Source organism: Aythya ferina (genome assembly GCF_964211825.1).
Source record: "Aythya ferina genome assembly, chromosome: 4".
Classification (NCBI taxonomy): Eukaryota; Metazoa; Chordata; class Aves; order Anseriformes; family Anatidae; genus Aythya; species Aythya ferina.
Genome location: NC_140300.1, coordinates 45,042,004 through 45,062,135, shown reverse-complemented (window position 1 = coordinate 45,062,135; position 20,132 = coordinate 45,042,004). Strand labels below are relative to the sequence as shown.

The following is a 20,132-nucleotide window of genomic DNA, read 5'->3' as shown; positions in this document are numbered from 1 at the left end:
TATCAAATTAAACATTAAAGACTAACTGCTCAGAAATTCCACTTGCAGTCTCGCACAAGTTTCAGAGACAACAATGCTATCCAAACATTCAAGAACAGGCCAGGCTACAGACAGTAATACAGTACAGATTAAACAAAGGGAAAACACAAAGAGGAAAGAGACAAACATCAGGCAAGTCTCCAAGAGGCAAAGGTTAGATAACTTTTATTACAGCAGCAGAAACCTTTATTTGATTTTTATGAACAGCCCCATTCAATAATCTACATAAGAGATGAATGACTGAAACAAATTCCAAGACCAGTACAAGATGCTGAAAGAACCTGGAGGAACAGTATTCCCATTAGAAATACAAGCTATTCATGGAAAAAGCATTCATTAAACAAGAGCACAATGCCAGATTTAATCCAAGTTTCAGAAGAAACATCCAGCTTCAGCACATACTTCATAACAATCACTAAGTCCTGCCACAAACCACATACCCACATTTGTGTCAAGAGTCAACTGATTACTCAGAACTACTACTTTTAGCAGATTTAATTTCTTAGCTGCTATAAGTGCTATATTTTCAGATTTTCATCTGTCAGGCTATAATACTAGGACTTGCACTGCAGTAGATTTTCTTTTTTCTTTTTTCTTTTTTTTAAAAAAACAAAACAAAAACTAGCTATCAGTTAAGATTCCTATTTATAAACATTAACTCCATCTCCTCCCCTGAAACTCAGCAGGAGTAGAGAATCATGAAAAGGGAGTAATAAACACAAGTTCTACCTTTAATAACAACGTTAATTGGGGCTGTTTTGGCACCTGTGTCTTAGGAAATCATTAAAACCCTGGTTTTCCAAAGGATCAGTATCAGTATCAAACTGATTATTCTGTAATCCCAGAGTTAAAATCAATGTAGAAGCAAACCAGCTATTTTTTGATATGCAACATTTACCTTCTTTCTTTACAGCACACAGCTTTATGATCAGTAAGAAAATGACAGTGTTACATAAGCTTCTAAACTTCTAAGAACAATCCAAATGCAGTTATCTGAAATTGTCTCTCTCACTCAGAAACTCCAAAGAATATAGATTAGTCCTGTTAGTAGCAAAATTCTGATTAAAAAATGGACTCTGAGATGAAGTCTCAGTGCTTCAGTTTACTACAGAAAAATCATTTGCTCACATTTCACATGAAGAAGTGAAGTAATGTGCCCTACTCTACTTACTCCCAGGCATATTCCCCAAAGACATCCTGTAATTGGCATGAAGTAATGCTCTGGAACACTGACATTTCATTAGAAGCAAAAGGCGTAGTAAAATGCATTTTCTATAAACAAAGCAAAGTTGTCAGCTCTTGAGTCCAATTATCAGCTAAAGGCAAACATTTAGAAACAATTAAGAACTCCAGTAACTGCAGTGATATCCTATAGTTTTAAATTAATTACATAAATTTTTAACAAAAAGAACATCATGTTGTTACCAACAACGCTTATAGAAATAGCTGCTAGATACTATACACCCTGCACAAGTCAATTAGGCTTATCTTCATCTCTGCCCTTTTTTTTTTTTTTTTTTTTAAAACACTATAAAAGTCTTACATGAAGTTCCAATGATTTCAAACTCAGGTCAGCAAAAGCATCTCCAAGTTGCCTCTGGGTGTGCACCATCTGGAAGAGTTGTGTGGACAGCGTCTGTGCCAGTTTCAAGATATTTTCGTATTTTTTTTTGTTATCTCTCAATATATCTATTTGAGCTTCTAGTTCCAGATCTACTGTTCTCGAGCCACGACCCAGTTTTTCAGAGATGATCTGACGTGTACACTGGAAAAAAATTTAAATTATAAAGAATCAAATATATCCAAGACAACACAGCATACACCCATTTTCAGCTTCAAGGGACAGATAATTACACACAATTCTTTCACAATCACCCCTCCCAATATAAGTTTGCACAACAAACTGAAAAAACAACACACTCTTTAGAAGTTCATCAGGACTCAGCAAGAACAGTTGGACAAGTCTCAACTCTTACTAATATGAATATTCAAGTTAGCAAATCAAGAGCATAACTAATTGCTTCTCAAGTAAAAGAATGCTTATCTCTTTTACATTTGGTGAATCTTATTAAGTTAAAAGAAGCAATTATTTAGCTCTCTATATTAAAGTCCATTAATGGAAGTACTACCAGTTTTGCATAAAAATTTCTACTCAGTCATCTTTCAGGCTTTGTCTACCAACCATCCAATTCCAAACGACGCATGGCTGCTTTTTTATTTATTTATTTATTTATTTATTTTTAAGTTTCCAGTGAGACCCTGAACAGCTCTAAGTTTTTACTTTCATTTTTTGGAGATAGAAGATGATGGATGGGAGGGTAATCTTTACTATGCTTTTAAAGCTGACTCACAACTTTCACTAAGAAACATATAAAATTATTAAAATGCATTTCTCATTATTCACACAGCTGTAAAATGGAGCTAATTGTTAAGAGTACTACTTGTAACCAAAAAAGTCTTTCTGAGGCAGCTCTGAAGTTCACTAACATAGTGAGCAGCAAAACCTGCTCTTACTAGGCCAGCCAAAGGGTATGACAGCTTCGGCAGCTGCCACATTCCAGTTACCTGTGACATCTCCTTGCCAGAGATTTGAACCCGACTCAACAGTGAGCCTCCCAAGACACACCACTGGGGCTTCCCCTTGGGTGATGCATCGGAGAAGCCAATTGCCAAGCAGATGTGGCAAAGTCATGCAACTTCTCTATGTAAAGGAGCAATTATTTGCTGCTCTAGTTATGATTAATTTTAAGTTAATCCGTGGTCCCAAGAGGTGAAGACAAAATTAAGTTACACATATGAAGGAGAACTGTTAGAAACAGAATTACAAGGCAACTACATCCACAAAAAAAAAAAAAAAAACTAAGCGCAAAATTTAAGTTTCATTAGGAGAGATAGAGCCCAACTCTATCTTAAAACATATTCCCAGGGTACATTACAACACTAGATTTTCCAGGATTTCCAAATTCAAGGAATTTGGATTAGTCCGGTCTTTACTTACTTCGAAAGGAGATACTCTTTTAACCTTCTAGAACTTCTCAATAATTTCTAAATTGAATAGATAAAAACAAGAAAGACTCAAAAAAAGAAGCAAGTAGAACAAGATGGTCATAAGTGATAAGCTTTAGATTGGAAGCCAGGATTTGGGCTACCTCATTAGATTCAACAAGTTAACAAGAAAGAGCATAGCTAACCTAGTAGAAATTTTTCTGTCAAGAATCTGAAATTTTGGAGAGCACACCAGGTCATATCATCACAGAATTGACCTTTAATACTAAGGCATGCAACTGAAACTGTAAAAAAAAAAAAAAAAAAGTCTTAGCAAAGAGTATGCTAGGAGTATAAATAAGCATTTGACAAGACATAAAAGCAAACATGGAATTGAAGGAGAAATGCTGGCTATTTTCCAAGAAAATGCTCAGACACATACCTATTGAAATGAAAGGAAACGTCATGAAAGTTAAAATTTTTGGAAGCAAAAAAATTTTCACACAGGAAGAAGTTACTTTCACCCAAGGAGTACTTGCCTCAGAAGTTATGACAAAATACATGAAGAAAACAGTACTGGCAAATGAGAAAATGAGGAATGAGTCACTTGAAATGCTTATTCCGTATGCTTCATTAAAGTGAGATGTAGTTGAAGCTGAACACTGAACAAGAGTAACAAAGGGGATGCACCTACCTACTATTTTCATTTACTCTGGTTCTAACTGAACTAGTATAAAGACAGGTTGCTCTGTTTTCTCACTAGCAAACAGAGAGAATATTCCACACGCAAATTGTTTGGCATTGTTTTAAAAAGAAACCTATAAAGAACATTTTCCTGCATAATAATACCACACTTCTCAAGAAGTGAAAAGACAAATTTTAAGAAAAATAATTCTCAAAGCAAAAAACAACAAACAACAGAAATAGATTTAAGGGAAACGTCTCAGAAATACAAGTTCTACTAGTAGCCCAGTAGAGGCTTGTGAAACAGATACAGTGTTTTTTCCTCAAAGTTTAAGCTGTTGTAACCCAGACTGCATTAAAAGAAGTGTGACCAGCAGGTCAAGGGAGGTGATTCTCCCCCTCTAGTCTGCTCTCTTGAGAGCCCACCTGGAGCACTGCTCAGCTCTGAGGCCCCCAACCTAAGACAAATACGGACCTGTTAGAGCAGGTCCAGAGGACGGCCACAAAGATGACCACAGTGCTTGAGCACCTCTCCTGTGAAGACAGGCTGAGGACATTGGGGTTTTTCAGTCTTGAGAAGATAAGGCTCCAAGAAGACCTTATTGTGGCCTTCCAGTACCTACAGGAAGCCTACAGGAAAGGTGAAGGGGGACTCTTTGCCAGAGCATTTTGTGATAGGACAAGAGGAAATAGACACTGAAAGAAGGGAGATTTAGATTAGGTATTTGGAAGAAATTCTCTACTATGAGGGTGGTGAGGCACTGGCACAGGCTCCCCAGAGAGGCTGTGGCTGCCCCATCCCTGGAGGTGTTCAAGGCCAGGTTAGATGGGGCTTTGAGCAACCTGGTCTGGTGGGAGGTTTCCCTGCCCAGGGGGATTTGGAACTCAATGATCTGCAAGGTCCCTTCCAACCCAAACCATTCTATGATTCATTCTGTGATGAAAAACAAGAAGATAAGCTGCTTTATTAGAATCGTTGAAAGCAAAGAAGAGTCACAAATTCCTTGGGTCTGTCTTACTACTAAAATGAAAAAACTTCTCTCATCCAAAGGGGGAGTCTGGGGAAGGGAAAGAACAAAAAATGCTCTGGCCATTAGATCATGGGAGAAGAAAAGAGAACAACTTTTGAGGCTAACTCATGATTACTAAGGAACAGAAGGCTGGAGGGAATGAAGAGGGCCACTAGTTGCAAAAGCAACAGAATAATCTTATTACATCATGAGTTTGGGGAGAAGGTTAAGTGGTCTATGAAAATTCATGATTAGCTTAGGCAGAAGAGCAACATCAACCCCCTGTAATTATCAATGGTAAACAGTTGCTTAAACAGACACAGAAGCAGGAGATAACAAAAGCAAATGTGTCCCATTCACAGAAACGCATAGGGGACAAAAAACAGGGTATACAAAATACATACAGGCATACTTAATCATCACTTCACAGATGGGTATGATCTCTGGACGTAACAGAGAAAGTTGCTAAGGAGTGGTATCTGCAAGTAAGAGCTGGCTGACAAAGAGGACAACTGGAATGGCAAGCTAAAAACAAAGTGACAGATACTGAAGACGCTAGGAAAAAGGTGGAAGGTCTCTGGAGCACACTTTAAAGAAATCATCATTTAGACACTGACGATCTATCTTCCTGAAGATTTCACACATTTGATCAATGAGGAAGATTTACAGAAGAAAACCAACTGACTTCACAAAGCTTCAGAATTTTAGTTCCAGTTACACATTTCTTAATTCGAAGTGGTTCCCAGCAAGTAGCCTGCAGAAAAAGGAAGGCCTAAAGACTGATCTACTACATCTCATTGTTGATATACATTCTATCAAGGCACTGCAGCCATAACACAGGAGTTGTGTGACTCATGCGTCAACTGTTGAAGTCTGTAAAGTCAAAGCTTAAAAAATAACTTTTCTGAAGTTTAAAAAAAGCAACTAGTGATTTGAAAAGTTGTATTGATCCAATAGTCACTTTCTTCATAAAAATGCCCACACAAAGTCCCTGCATACATTTCAGGATGTGAGGCCTTACTGGGATACACTGAATTTCCCCTCACTCAGCACCCTGACCCTCACAGTGGCCAAAAGAGGCCTTAAAAAGACCGTGTGCCAGCACACAGAAAAAATTTCTTCTAAATTCGGTCCCCAGAATCCAGTAATTTCCATCTCATAATCCCTGACACAGTGCTGGGATACTATTCCTGCCAGTTCCCTAAATAACTTGGTAACAGCTTCACCACTAACTCCACTTGCAGATTAATGCCTAGTACGTAGAATGACATCGTTTCAGCTCCGAGGGGTTCAACTGCCAACTTCCCTAACCATTTATTGCTGCCCTTTATTTCCACATCTAACATATAATCAGTTAGCTATTACAAGATAAAGAGGAGGTTTCTTCCCATGACCTTCCTAAAAAGAAACCAATGCCACTATGTCCACAAATTGGAATACTGTCCCTAACAAATGACACATGATTTTTTTTTTGTATCGACTGTATAGAAAGTATTTTAAAGTGGCATCTCCAGGGACATTTATATAATGCTACCCCTATTCAGATAAAGTCATACGATCTAAGACAGCTCTAAAATAAAAGTCACGATGTTTCAGGAGTCCCATCTTAATTGATTCACCTCCTCAGGCATATTTGAGAGACAACCTCAAGTTTCCAGATTCCAAGAATACAGATTCATTTGATTTTCTGGAAGTGCTAGTCTCTGCTATTCCACAACTGATGAAATCCTAGGTTTCAGGGAGGGAGAGGTTTAAACCAAGAAATACATCTATATACATTTTTTTTTTTTTTTTAAACCAAGACATAGCAAAATAGACTGCCAAAGAAATAATTTTCTAAAGAGGGATCTGAGAACACCATTCCAGCACTTTTCACTAATCCTCTGGTTATTGGTGTGCATAAAAAGGTTTATAATCCTTCTGCAATTGTGATATAGGGTTTTCTTGATTTTGTTCTTTTAAAATCAAAGCACCAGAAAGAGAGAGTAAGATCATATCCTCTTATTATTTATTTGTGATTTAAATTTGTGGTATAGCAGATTAAGTCTCAAGAGTCAGTGTTTCTTAAATGGACATAGAATTTTAGAGAACAACTTCAGCTAAGTAGCATGTACTCTGACTGGACCACAGCAGGCTGCAAGAATGGCTGACAGACTCCTGCAGTTGCCACAAAATTTAGGTTACATGAAAAGTAGAAATTCTAAAAGCAATTTAGTCAGACAAAAAAAAATGGATCAAACTTCTGATTCTAACACAAAGACCAGCACAAACATTTTCTAGTGGGTAGAATGTCTCTACCCCCTTGGCTCCCATCCTTACTTGGGCGAATGCCCTTACCTGGATTCGAGAATACTGGAGGGTTTCAGACCTCTGTTTTACACGGGGAAAAAAATTTAAAACAAATTCCTCATTGCTTTATGGTTTGATGCAGGTCCTACTGATGCACACCCCTACCTGTCCACACCTCTGCCATTTGAGTTTTAATGGAAAGCTGTTTTTCAAAACCAGTCTTTGTTTAAAGCTCCTGATTAAAATATATTCCATGACACTCGTTCCTTACTTTGTGGCTTTTTAATGAGAGTCACAGCTGGCAAATTGGCGCTTTAAGAACCTTTTCTTTTTCTTTTGTTATTACCTTAATTTCATCAATTACCAGTTGATCTCAAAGAATTGCCATTGGAAAATAACATATATGAGTTGAAAGCAACAATTCCAACACTAAGAAAAAAATCAGCCAAGATGTAACAAAAACATCAGAACAGCAGTTAACAAGTTTGGAACTTGTAGGTGGACCTATCAGCTAAAATTCTATTGTATCTGTAATCAGCTCAGAAAAAAGACTCAAGAGTTAGAGTTGAAGCCTGTGTGTTCTTCTGAAGGGGACTAAGACATAACATTTTCTCCTTGTTAAATCAATGCCTTTAAAAAATTTCCCACTTAACACCATGGATTTAAAAAGGCTTACAAAGGTTACACCTGGAAGAAAACTAAGCCTTCCGCACACATTCTTGCTTATGCTTACTGAAACAACAGATTACTTCCTCTCATACCGCAGCACAATACTTCGAAAGCTTTAATCTGATCTAGTCACAAACTCATTTCTAGAATATATATGCACACACAAATGTAGGACTGCGTACCTTGTAGGTGTTTAGGCTCCACTTTCTCACCAGTTCCAATTTCTCCATTGCTGGATTCTTTACTTCATCTGCTAACACAACAGGTCCACTCTTCTGCTGAGCTCTGCCCCCTGTATCAGAAACAAAGCAAGTCTTTAAGGCCTTTTTGTTTTGTTTAAGGGATCTACAGCGAGTAAGGAAGATTTGTGCAATTGCACATGCAAAAGCAGAATAAGGTAAGAGTAACAGCTTTAATGAACAGGCAAATTTTCAAAATCGATTCAGAAGCTATTTTATAACTGATAGGAAGCATATATATAATATCAGTAATTTTACGTAGCAATAGGCTGAACAAAGCTTACCCGAATGCAAGGAATTTCGCTAACCAACCTTACAGTAGCTTTAGATACACATTTATTACTTAATCTGTGATTTAAAATTCCAGTAGTTGATCATCATCTTGGATTTAGCCAGTCTAAAAGTTGGTTTACACCCTGCAGATCACTCAATGGAAACGATTGACATATAACAACTGCTGTAACAGAGTACATCCAGTAAAACCAGTAAAGAAATCTCCAAACAGACTTCTCCTCCAATGAATGTTAGCCTTTCTAAAAGACGTTTTCAGCCACAAAAAGAATCACTCTTTAAATATATCTCAGCTTTTTAGCTCTTGGTTTAGTAACAACTCTACAAACAGCCAGGGTAAAAGAGCAATGAAGATACAACTGCAAGCAACACATCAAAATATCTACAGCCAGTTGGCACATATTCATGGTTGAATACTGAGCATTCTCAAACTAGTACGGGATATCACAGATTCTAAGTTTTAATTTGGAAAAACTCATTATGGTGTCCTAAACAGTAAGAACTGCAAAGCTCTACCAATTTAAGCAACTTTATTTATTTATTCATGTGCAGTTTTGACTATTGCTGCTTCTATATCATTCGAATAATCCTGAATGCTACTTGGAATCACCTTAGCCCTGCTAGGTTATTTGCGTAAGTAAGAGCTTGCAAAAAGAGTCTATCCAGATGCCTCAAGATACTCCTTTAGCATCAAGCACCACTGTCCTTTACGTCTTCAAAATGCTGTGCAAACATTAAGTAATTAATCCTCTCAACACCCTTATGAGGTAACTGAATAAGTTCTCTCCTTTTACATAGAAGGAAACAGACAAAGATGTTAAGTAATTTGCCCATAGGCACAAAATGAGTCAAGTGGCAAAGCCTAGTTTGGGTGTTATGAATTCCTAATTGCCACCTCATACTCAATCCTACTGGAACATGTGAACATTTTGGCAAAAAGAAAGCCCAAAGTTTCAGCTTTAACCTAAATAAAAGATCCTGGTTACTCACATTTTGCTACTGTTCGTTAGTATGAAGATTCGGTAATTAATTGTTTTTCGCATTATAGAGCAAAAAGCAGCATACAGAAAGGAAAGTAAAGGATATTTTGTCAGCCGTTAAAATCCAGAAATGAGAACCACCAAAAGACCCCAGAAATTGCATTTCTAAATAACAGTAAGTCAAATTATTAGAGACATGGAGGAGTTAGTACAGCGTCAGCAGACACAAGGGCGTTATCCGTTCAGTGCTATGATACCTGTGGGAATAATTAAATCACAACCTTGTCCAGCCAGTCTGCTAGCTGCTGCACTGCTAGGAGATATAACAGATGGTTTGGGTGATGCTGAGGAACCTGAAAAGTGGACATATTTAACATGAAAATCCACCATCTTCCCTTCGGAGCCTATACGCACTTTTACACAGACATGTTTTCAAAGCAAAGAAGTATTTGTTTCAGCAACACACTAAGTAGAAGTATTCACAGGAAAGTTACTGGAATCTCCGGTGGAAACACTTTTGAAAAGGTGCAGATGTTCATATGAACTACTCCAAGTTTTTGTGATTTAATCTTTTTTTTCCTAAGTCATGATGCCAAACTTTGCTTTCTTCTTAAAGAATCGTCAAAATAGAACTGACAGGTTCACCAGTGAAGTTTACACTGCCAACAGAAGGTTCCAGGAGACACTGTTAGAACACGCGGCTGCTGCAGTTGAAACCACTGGTTTGGGGTTAGGTAGATTTTACTCCGCACTGATGCTGAATGATATTCATGGCATTAAGGAATGAAGCAGGCTCTGAAAATCTGGACCAATTTCAATTAAACTTGATTACCATCTGTGCCTAAATCTATGACAAAAAAAACACCTCAGCAATAACCTGTCCTAAAAAGATCATAGGAGCCATTAGCTGTTAAGGTGTGTAACTTCCTTCTCAAGAGAAAGGTTTTACAGCACTAGCTTGATATCTTTTGGACAAGACATACCTTTCAGTGATCTGCACTGTGTGCGCTCCCTAAACGGTTTTAAGATTATGTTTTTCAGTGCTTTGCAACTGTTCCATATGACAAATGCAAAGTGACAATCTTACAGAATTTTCAGGACTTAAAAAAAAAAAAAAAAAAAAAAGCAAGTTAGCTTTTTCTCTGCAGTAATGAGTCATCAGCATATTGGGGGGGAGCTTTCATTGCTTCTGCTGAGAAATTCTGAGATACTTCATCGGGCTGACAGTGTGCCCATTGCAAGATGGGGGTAAGGAATTAAAAAAAGCCCAGGCTTCATAGTTTGGGCTAAAACTTATCAGTAACACCAAAAATATCAGTTGAATTAACCAAATCGACAAACACGTTTTGCCTTTTAAATATATTCTGGAGTCCTACTAGCAACAAGGGTTATACAAATACAACAATAAAACACTTTAATATCACACAGAAATTAAAAGATTGAAAGGTATCTCATTTGCTGTGATATTCTGTGGTGGTACATCACATATGGGCTGCAAGTAGATTTATCTAGGCATAAAAGTTTGATTGCAAGATCCTACTGAAGTCCTAAAGACCAAATCAGTTCAGCAAGTGAGCTAAGACAAGTGGTTAAATAATAATAATGAAGAAAATCCTAGCACTCAATAGTATTAATGCAGCCTTATGCATGTTTTGCCATCCCCCCTCCTCCCCCAAATCCTAAAAGCTCTGCTCCTCCAGAATCACTTATTTTGCATTCAAAAGGGAAGCCTGAATAAGGACACAAAGGGAATAAAGAACATTTAAAAACACAGTTATCATTTCTATTTTTCTCTCCAGTTTTATCAAGAGCCTAAGCCTCTACCACTACCACTTCTACCATTTCTGTATGAACATCTGGAAAAACCTGAAAAAAAATATCCTTGGAAGAAAGCTGTTGTATCTGAAGTGTTAAAAACACGTTCAAAGCTCATAATTTGTATACAAAACTTACTGCATAACATTTAGATTTCAAACATATTAGCATAGCTTGAAATGCATCTTAGACACCGTTTTCCTTATAGACTACGGCACGTAACAGCTGCAACAGTTATGCTGCAAACAGAATACAAAAAGGCAAGGATGATGAGCAGTTTGCCATCTGCTCAGTTTTTACCTAGATATTTTGCTAATTCCAGCCTTAAAGAAACCACAGCATTCACTTAGTAATATATGTAAAGTACAGCATGTAAATCACTGTTTTCATAAGCACATTTCACAAAACAGGAAATGAAGCAAAATGTAAATTAAATCTACGACTACAAAGAAACTTATTTTCACAGCTGCTCATTTGAGATCACTTCCAACCTTTCAAATTTAGACATCGTCTAAGCTACATAATTCATTAAAATATCCCTTTCACATACTATATCGTTGTACGACTGTTTTTAGACAGATGGGAAACACTGACATTACTGGTTTGTTTACCACTGTTTCTCACTGTTTAATACCAGTTTATACTCTTTTAAACATATTAAGACTAGTATTGAGAATAAATTATTAACTAAAATCCTCCTGCTATAAACAACGGTGACTCTGTGTTTAGAAGATATGAGGAAACTTTTTCATTATGTAATACTTGGAAAAAAAGATCCAAAGCATTATCGCTCCTGACAATACATTAAAATAAGGTATGCAATATAACAAAAAAGGAGAGATGTCTCAAGAGCAAAGAAGAATTTCACTAGTTTGTCTGTTTCCGCTAAGTGAACTGTGTATCCAGACATAAATATGTTACATTTCACATTGGAACAACACTTGCAATGTATTTATCCACATTTTAACAGACTTTCAATGCAATGTAAGTGTTATACCTTTCAGTTTGACACAGTTTCAAAGTTTTCAAGTGAAATACTTCCTATAACTGCAGGCCAATTTTCCCCTCAGCTTGCATGAGCCCTGTGACAGATTATAACAGTGCAGCATGTAACTCTATTTTAACACCTCAGGTTGTCACAAACGTACATCAATCAATATATCTACACCCAAATGCTCCAAGCAGCTACAGAACATTATTATTTCTGACCACATTAAAAATATGCCTCAGGACTTTAAATAGAAAAATTGAGGTTAAAAAAAGCAATTTACCTTTACCTGGAAATGGTCCTGCCTCAACGACTCCCTCTTTGGTGCTGTCAAAGCCATGAGATGTTATTTTGGTTTCAGAGAGTCCAAGTCCAACTGGTAATGAACGCTTCAAGTCCTTAAAATATTTGAATAAAATGGAAAATTGATGTTAAAAAAACATAAAAGTGACTCCAAGGTATTATAATGTAATCTCAGCAGCTCTCAGACAGACAGTTTTGCCTCTAGCCTGGAATGCCTTCTCTGGTGTCACAGCACTCTATTGTGATGCACAAATAAAACAAAGGAACAAGAAGCACCAAGTATAGCTTGTGTATTTAGTTAAATATATTGGTGTGTTAATTCTATGTTTCCCTTCTGCCATTTACAAGGAAAGAAAAAGTTACAAAACCCACAGAGCTGTTCAGGTTTAAAAGAGAGGCACAATAAGAATGCCACCTCTTACAGCAGCGGTTCCCAGAAGCGTGTCCCCCATCACCACGTCAAGGGGTCCGAAGCTGGTCCAAGCACCCAGAGCCACGTACTCACGCCTTCAGCTAAAGGCAGATCGGAGTGCACAATGATCTCACACTAAGGGCAGACAACATTTTACAAGCAGGAAACATGGCAGCAACTATCACAATGTTAAAGATGAAACACTATTTCACTCCAGGCAAGAAATATCTTTAAAATTTGCAGCATCCATTAACTCTATGAACAGTACATGAAGTCTCTAAACAATCTGACACTGTAAAAACATCCACTTCAAGAGTTTCCCCCGAGCACCTACTCAGTGTCACAAGTGATCCCTTCAGGGAGCAAGAAGCCTACAAAATCCTCCAGCCTACCTGCCTGACCACTTCAGGGCTAAACAGATGTTGAAGTGTGCTATTGAGGGCATTATCCAGACACCTCTCAAACACTGACAGGCACGGGGCATCAACCACCTCTCTAGGAAGCCTGTTCCAGGGTTTGGCCACCCTCAAGGTAAAGAAATGTTTCCTAATGTCCAGTCTGAACCTCCCCGTCACAACTTTGTCCCATTCCTTTGTGACCAGGGAGCAGAGACCAGCACCTCCGTCCCCACCTCCCCTGCCCAGGGAGCTGCAGAGTACGGGGAGTCCACCTCTCGGCCTCCTGCTCTCCAGGTGAGACAACCCAGGCATCCTCAGCCTCCCCCCACAGGACATGCCTTCCAGCCCCTTCAACTGCTTGGTTGCCCTCCTCTGGACATTTCCAAGGGCCGTAACACGTTTCTTATGTTGTGGAACCCAAAACAAATCAGGGAATCACAGAACAGTTGAGGTCCGAAGGGACCTTTGGAGGTCGTCTAGTCCCACACCCCGGCCGAGCAGGGTCGCCTGGAGCACACTGCACTGGATCACACCCAGGTGGGTTTTGAATATACCCAGGGAAGGAGACTCTACAACCCCTCTGGACAACCTGTTCCAGCGCTCTGTCACCCTCACAAAAAACTAAGCATTACGAAATTGGAAAACTGGCATTTTATGCAGTCGAGTACTGTTTTACATGCCCTCTGCTTCTATACAGAGGCAAGAAAAGGTAATACTACAGAGGAGCAATAGTGAAATATGCACAGAAAAACTATACATAGCTTTGAAATGCCTCTGTCTGGACAGGGACACAAACTATTTCTGATGTAATTAAAAGCATCACATACAAAGTAAAACCTTTACAATCCAATCCATGCATAATACTGCAGCCATCCAGTCCACAACCCAGAAGCGAGCTAGTGCCTAAGAATGACACTGCCCAGAGGTTCAGAACATCCCCAAGTGGCTTTGCATCACGTCCCCACAGACTTAGTCAGTTGTCTTCAGCTTAAGACAAACTCCTGAGAGGAGGGAAAAAGGAAAAGCTACAAACATGAACTCCAACATCACAGAAATCCTGTTGATGTGGAGAATACAGGATACTACTGCAATCGGAGTAACCAATTCCTGTAGCTGTACTTTCACTCATACAAACCAGCTATTTAATAATAGATCATGCTATATTTGTGTATTTGAAGCATTATACCAAAAAGAAAAACGGAAAAAATAAGTAGTATGAACAACAGTAGTCACACAGAACCTGACCTCACAAATAAAGCATACCACACCATCTGATATGTACTGCTTTCAGCCTTCACAACTTAATTCTGGTACTTCCATTTAAGTACTTGTAGTTAGTGGTGGGATGGAAGGCTTTTGCTTCAACTTAGTGTAGCTGGCAGACAGAGTCCATTTAACTCTGAAGCAAGTCAGTAGGAGATGAAAAAGCAGAAAAGCTTGCAAAAGGGTAACTGGATGGCAGAGGAGAAGATGCACCAATTTAACAAAAATGACACGGCATCAAACATTTTCCCCAAGGGCACCCTGGCACGTTGTATAGTTTTCAGAAATATTTAAATATGAAGCCAAAGAAATGTAGACAGCTAACCTGCTTAAGCATGTTTGAAACAGGAATCTAAGCAATCATCTGTATTTTGCGTTAAAATGCAGAACATCTATTTTGTAAATAGAAAAGTTCATATCTAAACTTAAGCAACTGTACTGCTTTTATACATTCAACTTAACTCTAATTTGAAGCTAAACACAGGCTGAACAAACTACAGGTAAATAAATCATTTACATTATTATAACACACCCTTCTCCAAAACAAAAAAATATGATATTCAGGTCAAGAAAATATATTCAAATCTACAATTGGGTATATACATAGTATTTTTGTAGACATATGTAACTACACAGACAGGCACAAACATTTATTCAAAGGTATCTTTCCTTTTAATGGCAAAAAAAAGGGTGAAGTTCAGTGTAAAGAGCTGCATTCATGCCTGTTTTTAATACTCTTACTAACTAGCTGAAATATACCTTCCTGAAGACAGACGTTTATACATGATGAGAATTGTCATCAAAAAGTCAGTGATCATCAATCCACCACCTCTATATTTTATATAAACATGCAAGCTACTGTTCAGTGGAGACATGTTTCTGTATGCAAACTTGAGATTTTAACACGTCATTCTTGCAAATGGTAGTGCTACTTTACATGCATTAAAAAAAAGGCTAGCCAAAAATCCGTGATCATTCTGATGAAGCAATTTATCACTTTGATAACTTACAAGGGACGATTCAGAAACAGCCTTAGAGTAAGGCAAAGATGACACGCACAAAACTACATGTTTACAAGAAGCTGTGACAGTAATTGGAGATTTTTGAATGGTAAGGAAGTTATATAAATTGCTTTCTTTTTTGTTCCCATCAACACTTCCCATGTTTTAACAGGAAGTGAAGTCAGATTCTCCTACAAAACAACACTAATTATATTTTGACCAGTTATTGGTCTTCTAACTAGTGGGAATATTTTGATGATCCCAAGAGCTGCTTTCAAATTTGTGATTTCCCATCTTCTTCGTAGTCATGTCACTAGAATTCCAGAATCACCGACACATCTCAAAAGTTTAACCCTGTAACATCATCACCATAAAAAGAGATGCTTCATTCATTGTTTTCAATTGTATGATGCTTAAAAGCATAGCATTGGTTTATGCAGTTACCACCTAAAAGTACTTGAACACTGTAACTTGACTGAGACCCAAGACTAGAGCTGTAAGAACTGCAATTTAGAATATTCCCATGAAGTGAAAAGGTCAACTTGCCTATTCCAATCTCTGCCATCTAGGATGATAAAGGTGCAAAGAAGTAAAAGCATGAAGTACAGGTACACAAGACAGCTGCACCAGTTTAATTTGGCCTAGTCAAATCAGTGCAAACCTACATAGTAGAGAGCATTCAAACTACATTAACCAACCTTTGCTTGAATTCCATTTTCAGTTTAAATCATTGTATTAAGCTAAAGATATTTTAGTAAGGTTAACCTTATTTAAGTGCCTCCAACAGGGGTAATCATCAGTTAATTACACAGGTCATGTAGATGAACCAGTATGAATTTTTGATGTACCAATCCTGTTGACATGGTAGATACAGCAAAGAAGTCATGCAGAATGGGTGTACGTGAAGGAATTTTGGCTGAGTTACAAGGCTGTTTTCAAAAAGATAATTCCTATCCATGCTCCCCATACTCATCTGAAATGAAGAGGGAAAAACATCAAAACTGTTGTCTCTCCTACAGGTAGAAGTCATGGAGCACCTACAGCAAACAAGGCTGTACTGATTTCACAGTGTCAGTCCATTATTAACGTATCACCAAGTATCATCATTTGCTACTACTAAACACTTTTAAAAGATATGGGTTTAGTTGCCTTTACTACTTTCAAGAAATCTCTTTAAAAAACAACATGTCACTAGCTAACTCATGGAGTGAGTCTGTTAAAAGTTGACCAACTAAAACTAGAAGCAACATACACATTTTTTAAATGACGGATAACATTGTTAACAAACTATTCAACTTACATCTGGGAAGAAAATTGTAACGTGCCTTCTTGTAAAGTTCAGTTTAACATTTTAAAGATTAAAGTACTCTTTAATGAGTAGATCTAACATCTATTCAGTAAGATATAAGGCTCTGAACTTCCACTTCTTGCTCTATGTAATATGTTAGTGGAGCTCCTCATCCTGCATTTTTCTCTTCTCCTTGCCCTACTACATGACTTAACTCTCACCTTCCATGAAATAATCCGCCAGATCCTCACTTCAGGATAAATTCCAGCTCTCATTTATTTCTATGCTTAAAGCTTTGCTCTATGGTGAAGCAGCAAATGGACTGACACATCTCTTATATTCCCCAACATGTTGCTCTTTACACAGAAGATCCTTTCTTGTTACTCCACACCTTCAGATTTACCTAATGTCGTACTAAAAATCTGCTTTTACATCAGTTTCCCTTCTACTCTCATCGTTCACATCCATAATTTTCACTCTTCAAGATCGCATGAAGTAGACCACTTGGCAAACAGGCAGACCGCTCTTTGTTTCATCTCATAAAAACAGTTTTCTACAGTTGATGTGCAGAAAGAAGTTTTAAATCAATCTACAGTAATTAAAATATAATTGCCCAAATTAAGGTCTAGCTATGCCAGTTAACACAGCAAAATCTAAGAAACAGGAACTCAGATGTTTCAGGGAGAACTTGAGTGATGAGACTGGGGGAGTTTTGGAAAGGCAAAGACAAGAGCTTATTACTAGTATTACATACAATATTTAATAACATTTTTGTCCCCACAGGAGTGCAAAAAGAGGCAGAAAGGAATCTATACTGAAAATGAAAGGAAACAATTGGAACACGAATTTTGGAGATGCAGACTGTTAAGAACTCAACACAGATTTGGAACAATAGTTTCAACATAACAAGTAGCTTACAACTGCCTGAATGCCTTCACAGACACGAACATTTTTAAAAACTATTTTAATTATTCCTGTGCAGCTTCCACATTATGCCTTTTTTCAATAAGGAGCCATATAATACACTCCTCTGCACAGTCCTCAGCTCCACAACCCTTCAGGGACATTAAAGCAACCACTATTCTAATCAAAATGATAATAGCATGGGAAGAAAACTGTGGGAGCAAAATCCCCTGTAAAAATCCTCTCTAAGTCAGGGATAAGTGAAATAAACCAGTGTAAAATAATAACCAACAAGGTTTTCTGTTTCAGTCTTCTTGTACAAAGCAGTAAGAAAAATATGTTTCCTTAGTAATTGCTGAAGTCCTCTATTATTAGCATAGAGTAACAAACATCCAAACATTGGCAAACTCTTCTAAACATCAAGTCTTTAAAGCATAACTGAGTTTCAACAGAGCTTGGAGAGCTGAAAGCACTGCATCAAGGTTTCCTGTAATAAGGCGACATTAGACATTTCATCCAATGATGATTGAAGCCACAGGCTTTATTAGTTAAAAAAAAAAATTCCATCTACCATACAGACAGGACAAAACTTGTCAGAATTCCTTAGGCATCTCTTATTATTACAAACGAGAGACTGAGTATGTCCCAGCATATTTCTGAATGAAACTTTACAGCTAAGCAAACACTTAAGTTACCTCATAAATATTCTTTTGATTCTTTTTTCTTAGACATAGGGAACCAACAATTTACTGAAGATCCATCAAGCAGTGCTCTAGCCTATGTCCACAAGGCTGGAACCAATATGCTTCTCCTGCAATTAGGTTATGGCAATCCATTCTGTCTGATGTTCTGCACAGCTAAATGCATTTTCCTTCAAACAATGAGCAACGCTGCTTGCCACTTCCAGGTAAATACATTTGTACAATATTGTCTTGCAAAATGAAATACTTGCCACGCTTGAGTACATACAAACACCACACTCAGTGAAAAATTTCGTGTCTGTGCAACTTATGGATGAGGTCTGATCAGAGTGCTAAGGCTGCGAGTCTAGACTAAAGCTTAGTTTTGTAACTAAAGAACCCTGAAGACCCTAACTACATATTTACTCAGTCTACCAAAACCATGCAATCAAAGCTGCTAAAGTACTTGTGGCAAAATAACAGTAGAAGAGCAAATAAAAACACAGGGTAAGTCACATTTTTTTCCATTTACATCTGAATTGTACAATGTCTAGATGAACAGCTCCCTGATTACAGCAAGTAAAAAAAAAAAAAGAAACTAAAGTAACCTTACTCCCCAGCCATCCGGCAAGCTGTAATTGAAATGTAGATTGGAGTTTGATTGGACTGAACTCCACTGTGGTCAAAAATTCTTACTGAACACTGTGGTAACAGTGCAACTTCAGAAAGGAGCAACAAGCCATTACTTAAGCGCCCTCTTAAAAAACAGTGCTTAGCTTGTCATTTCCATAAGTTGATAGGAAAAAAAGACCCCTGAGAACTTGGCACATAAGTTCTGCGGTGCAATGTGTATCGCTTTAGGTTAGAACAAAAAAATTACTGAAAACATTGGCACGAAAAAAAAGAAAGAGGAGAGCATTAAGCATTAGAAATAACAAACACAAAGATAAATAGAAGCTTAATATTAGAATTTGAGACTAACAGATTAGTAAACAGATCTAGATGTTAATTCCAAGAAGATTGTTTTCTTTGTTTTGTTTATAAGCAGCCCTGGTTATCACATATTCTGAGTTTAGGTCACACATGCAGGTCTTAACCTGTACAAGGCAGTTCAAAAAATTTCATCTTCACTGATCCCAGAATAATTACTGTGAAAGAAATTACAGCAGTAAATACAACTACGTTTGCAAAGTATAAATTTTCTGCAATTTATGCAAGCATTTGACCCATTTTGGGGTTTAGTGGAAGTTTTAAAACAGAGTAAACTTCAAGCCACAAAAGCATGTAGCATGCCAGCAAAAACCTACCTCAAATTTTATATTTGGCCACAGACAAATACTTATTTAACATCTCAATTTTCCACAGAACATGGTAGTTATACTTTGAATAAACAAGGGCTCTGACCCAGTCACTAAGTGCAATTTCCATTTACTGTAACTACCGAAGAAGTATTGAAAACACTAGAGTGAAGAAGCAATTCTTAGGCCAAAGAAAGATACCTCTGAAGCAGCAGTCGAGTCACAGCAGCATCAAGGTCATCAGCCTTAAAAATAGTAAATTTGCTTCTCAATTTCCAGCTGAAACCAAATTTACTGTCACTTAAAGGTAGATTTCAGTTGTCCCATTTAGATATAAACATATCTTTATCAAAACTTGGATGATGTGTAATGAAGTGAAGTTAAAACTAGGATTTACATTATGTTACTGGTAGATTTTGGTTGAGCAACAAATCTTAGGAATCACGTGCCATCCCTTACTGCCATACATTTGGGGGGTAGGGAGCAGGGTTGGTTTGGAAAACAACCCCAAAACCAAAAAACAACTCTTTCAGCAGAATTAGAAAAAAAAAATAGTACTAAGTGCAGTATTTTTAATATGGAGCTCCAACATGGATG

The 20,132-nt window shown here is 37.6% G+C and overlaps 1 protein-coding gene across 10 annotated transcripts in view; it reads right to left on the bottom strand.

The window, feature by feature from the left end:
- Positions 1-20,132, bottom strand: part of ARFIP1 (ARF interacting protein 1) — a 42,239-nt gene that overhangs the window by 11,566 nt on the left and 10,541 nt on the right. For 5 of the 10 annotated variants that reach the window (XM_084517680.1, XM_084517689.1, XM_084517683.1 and 2 more), the window contains 4 exons: positions 12,273-12,387; positions 9,444-9,539; positions 7,859-7,968; positions 1,583-1,804 (listed from right to left, as the gene is read on the bottom strand). In XM_084517680.1, the coding sequence (XP_084373806.1) occupies positions 1,583-1,804; positions 7,859-7,968; positions 9,444-9,539; positions 12,273-12,387 (543 nt within the window). The remainder of the gene's footprint in view (positions 1-1,582; positions 1,805-7,858; positions 7,969-9,443; positions 9,540-12,272; positions 12,388-20,132) is intronic. The other 5 variants (XM_084517685.1, XM_084517684.1, XM_084517682.1 and 2 more) reach the window with 5 other exon arrangements.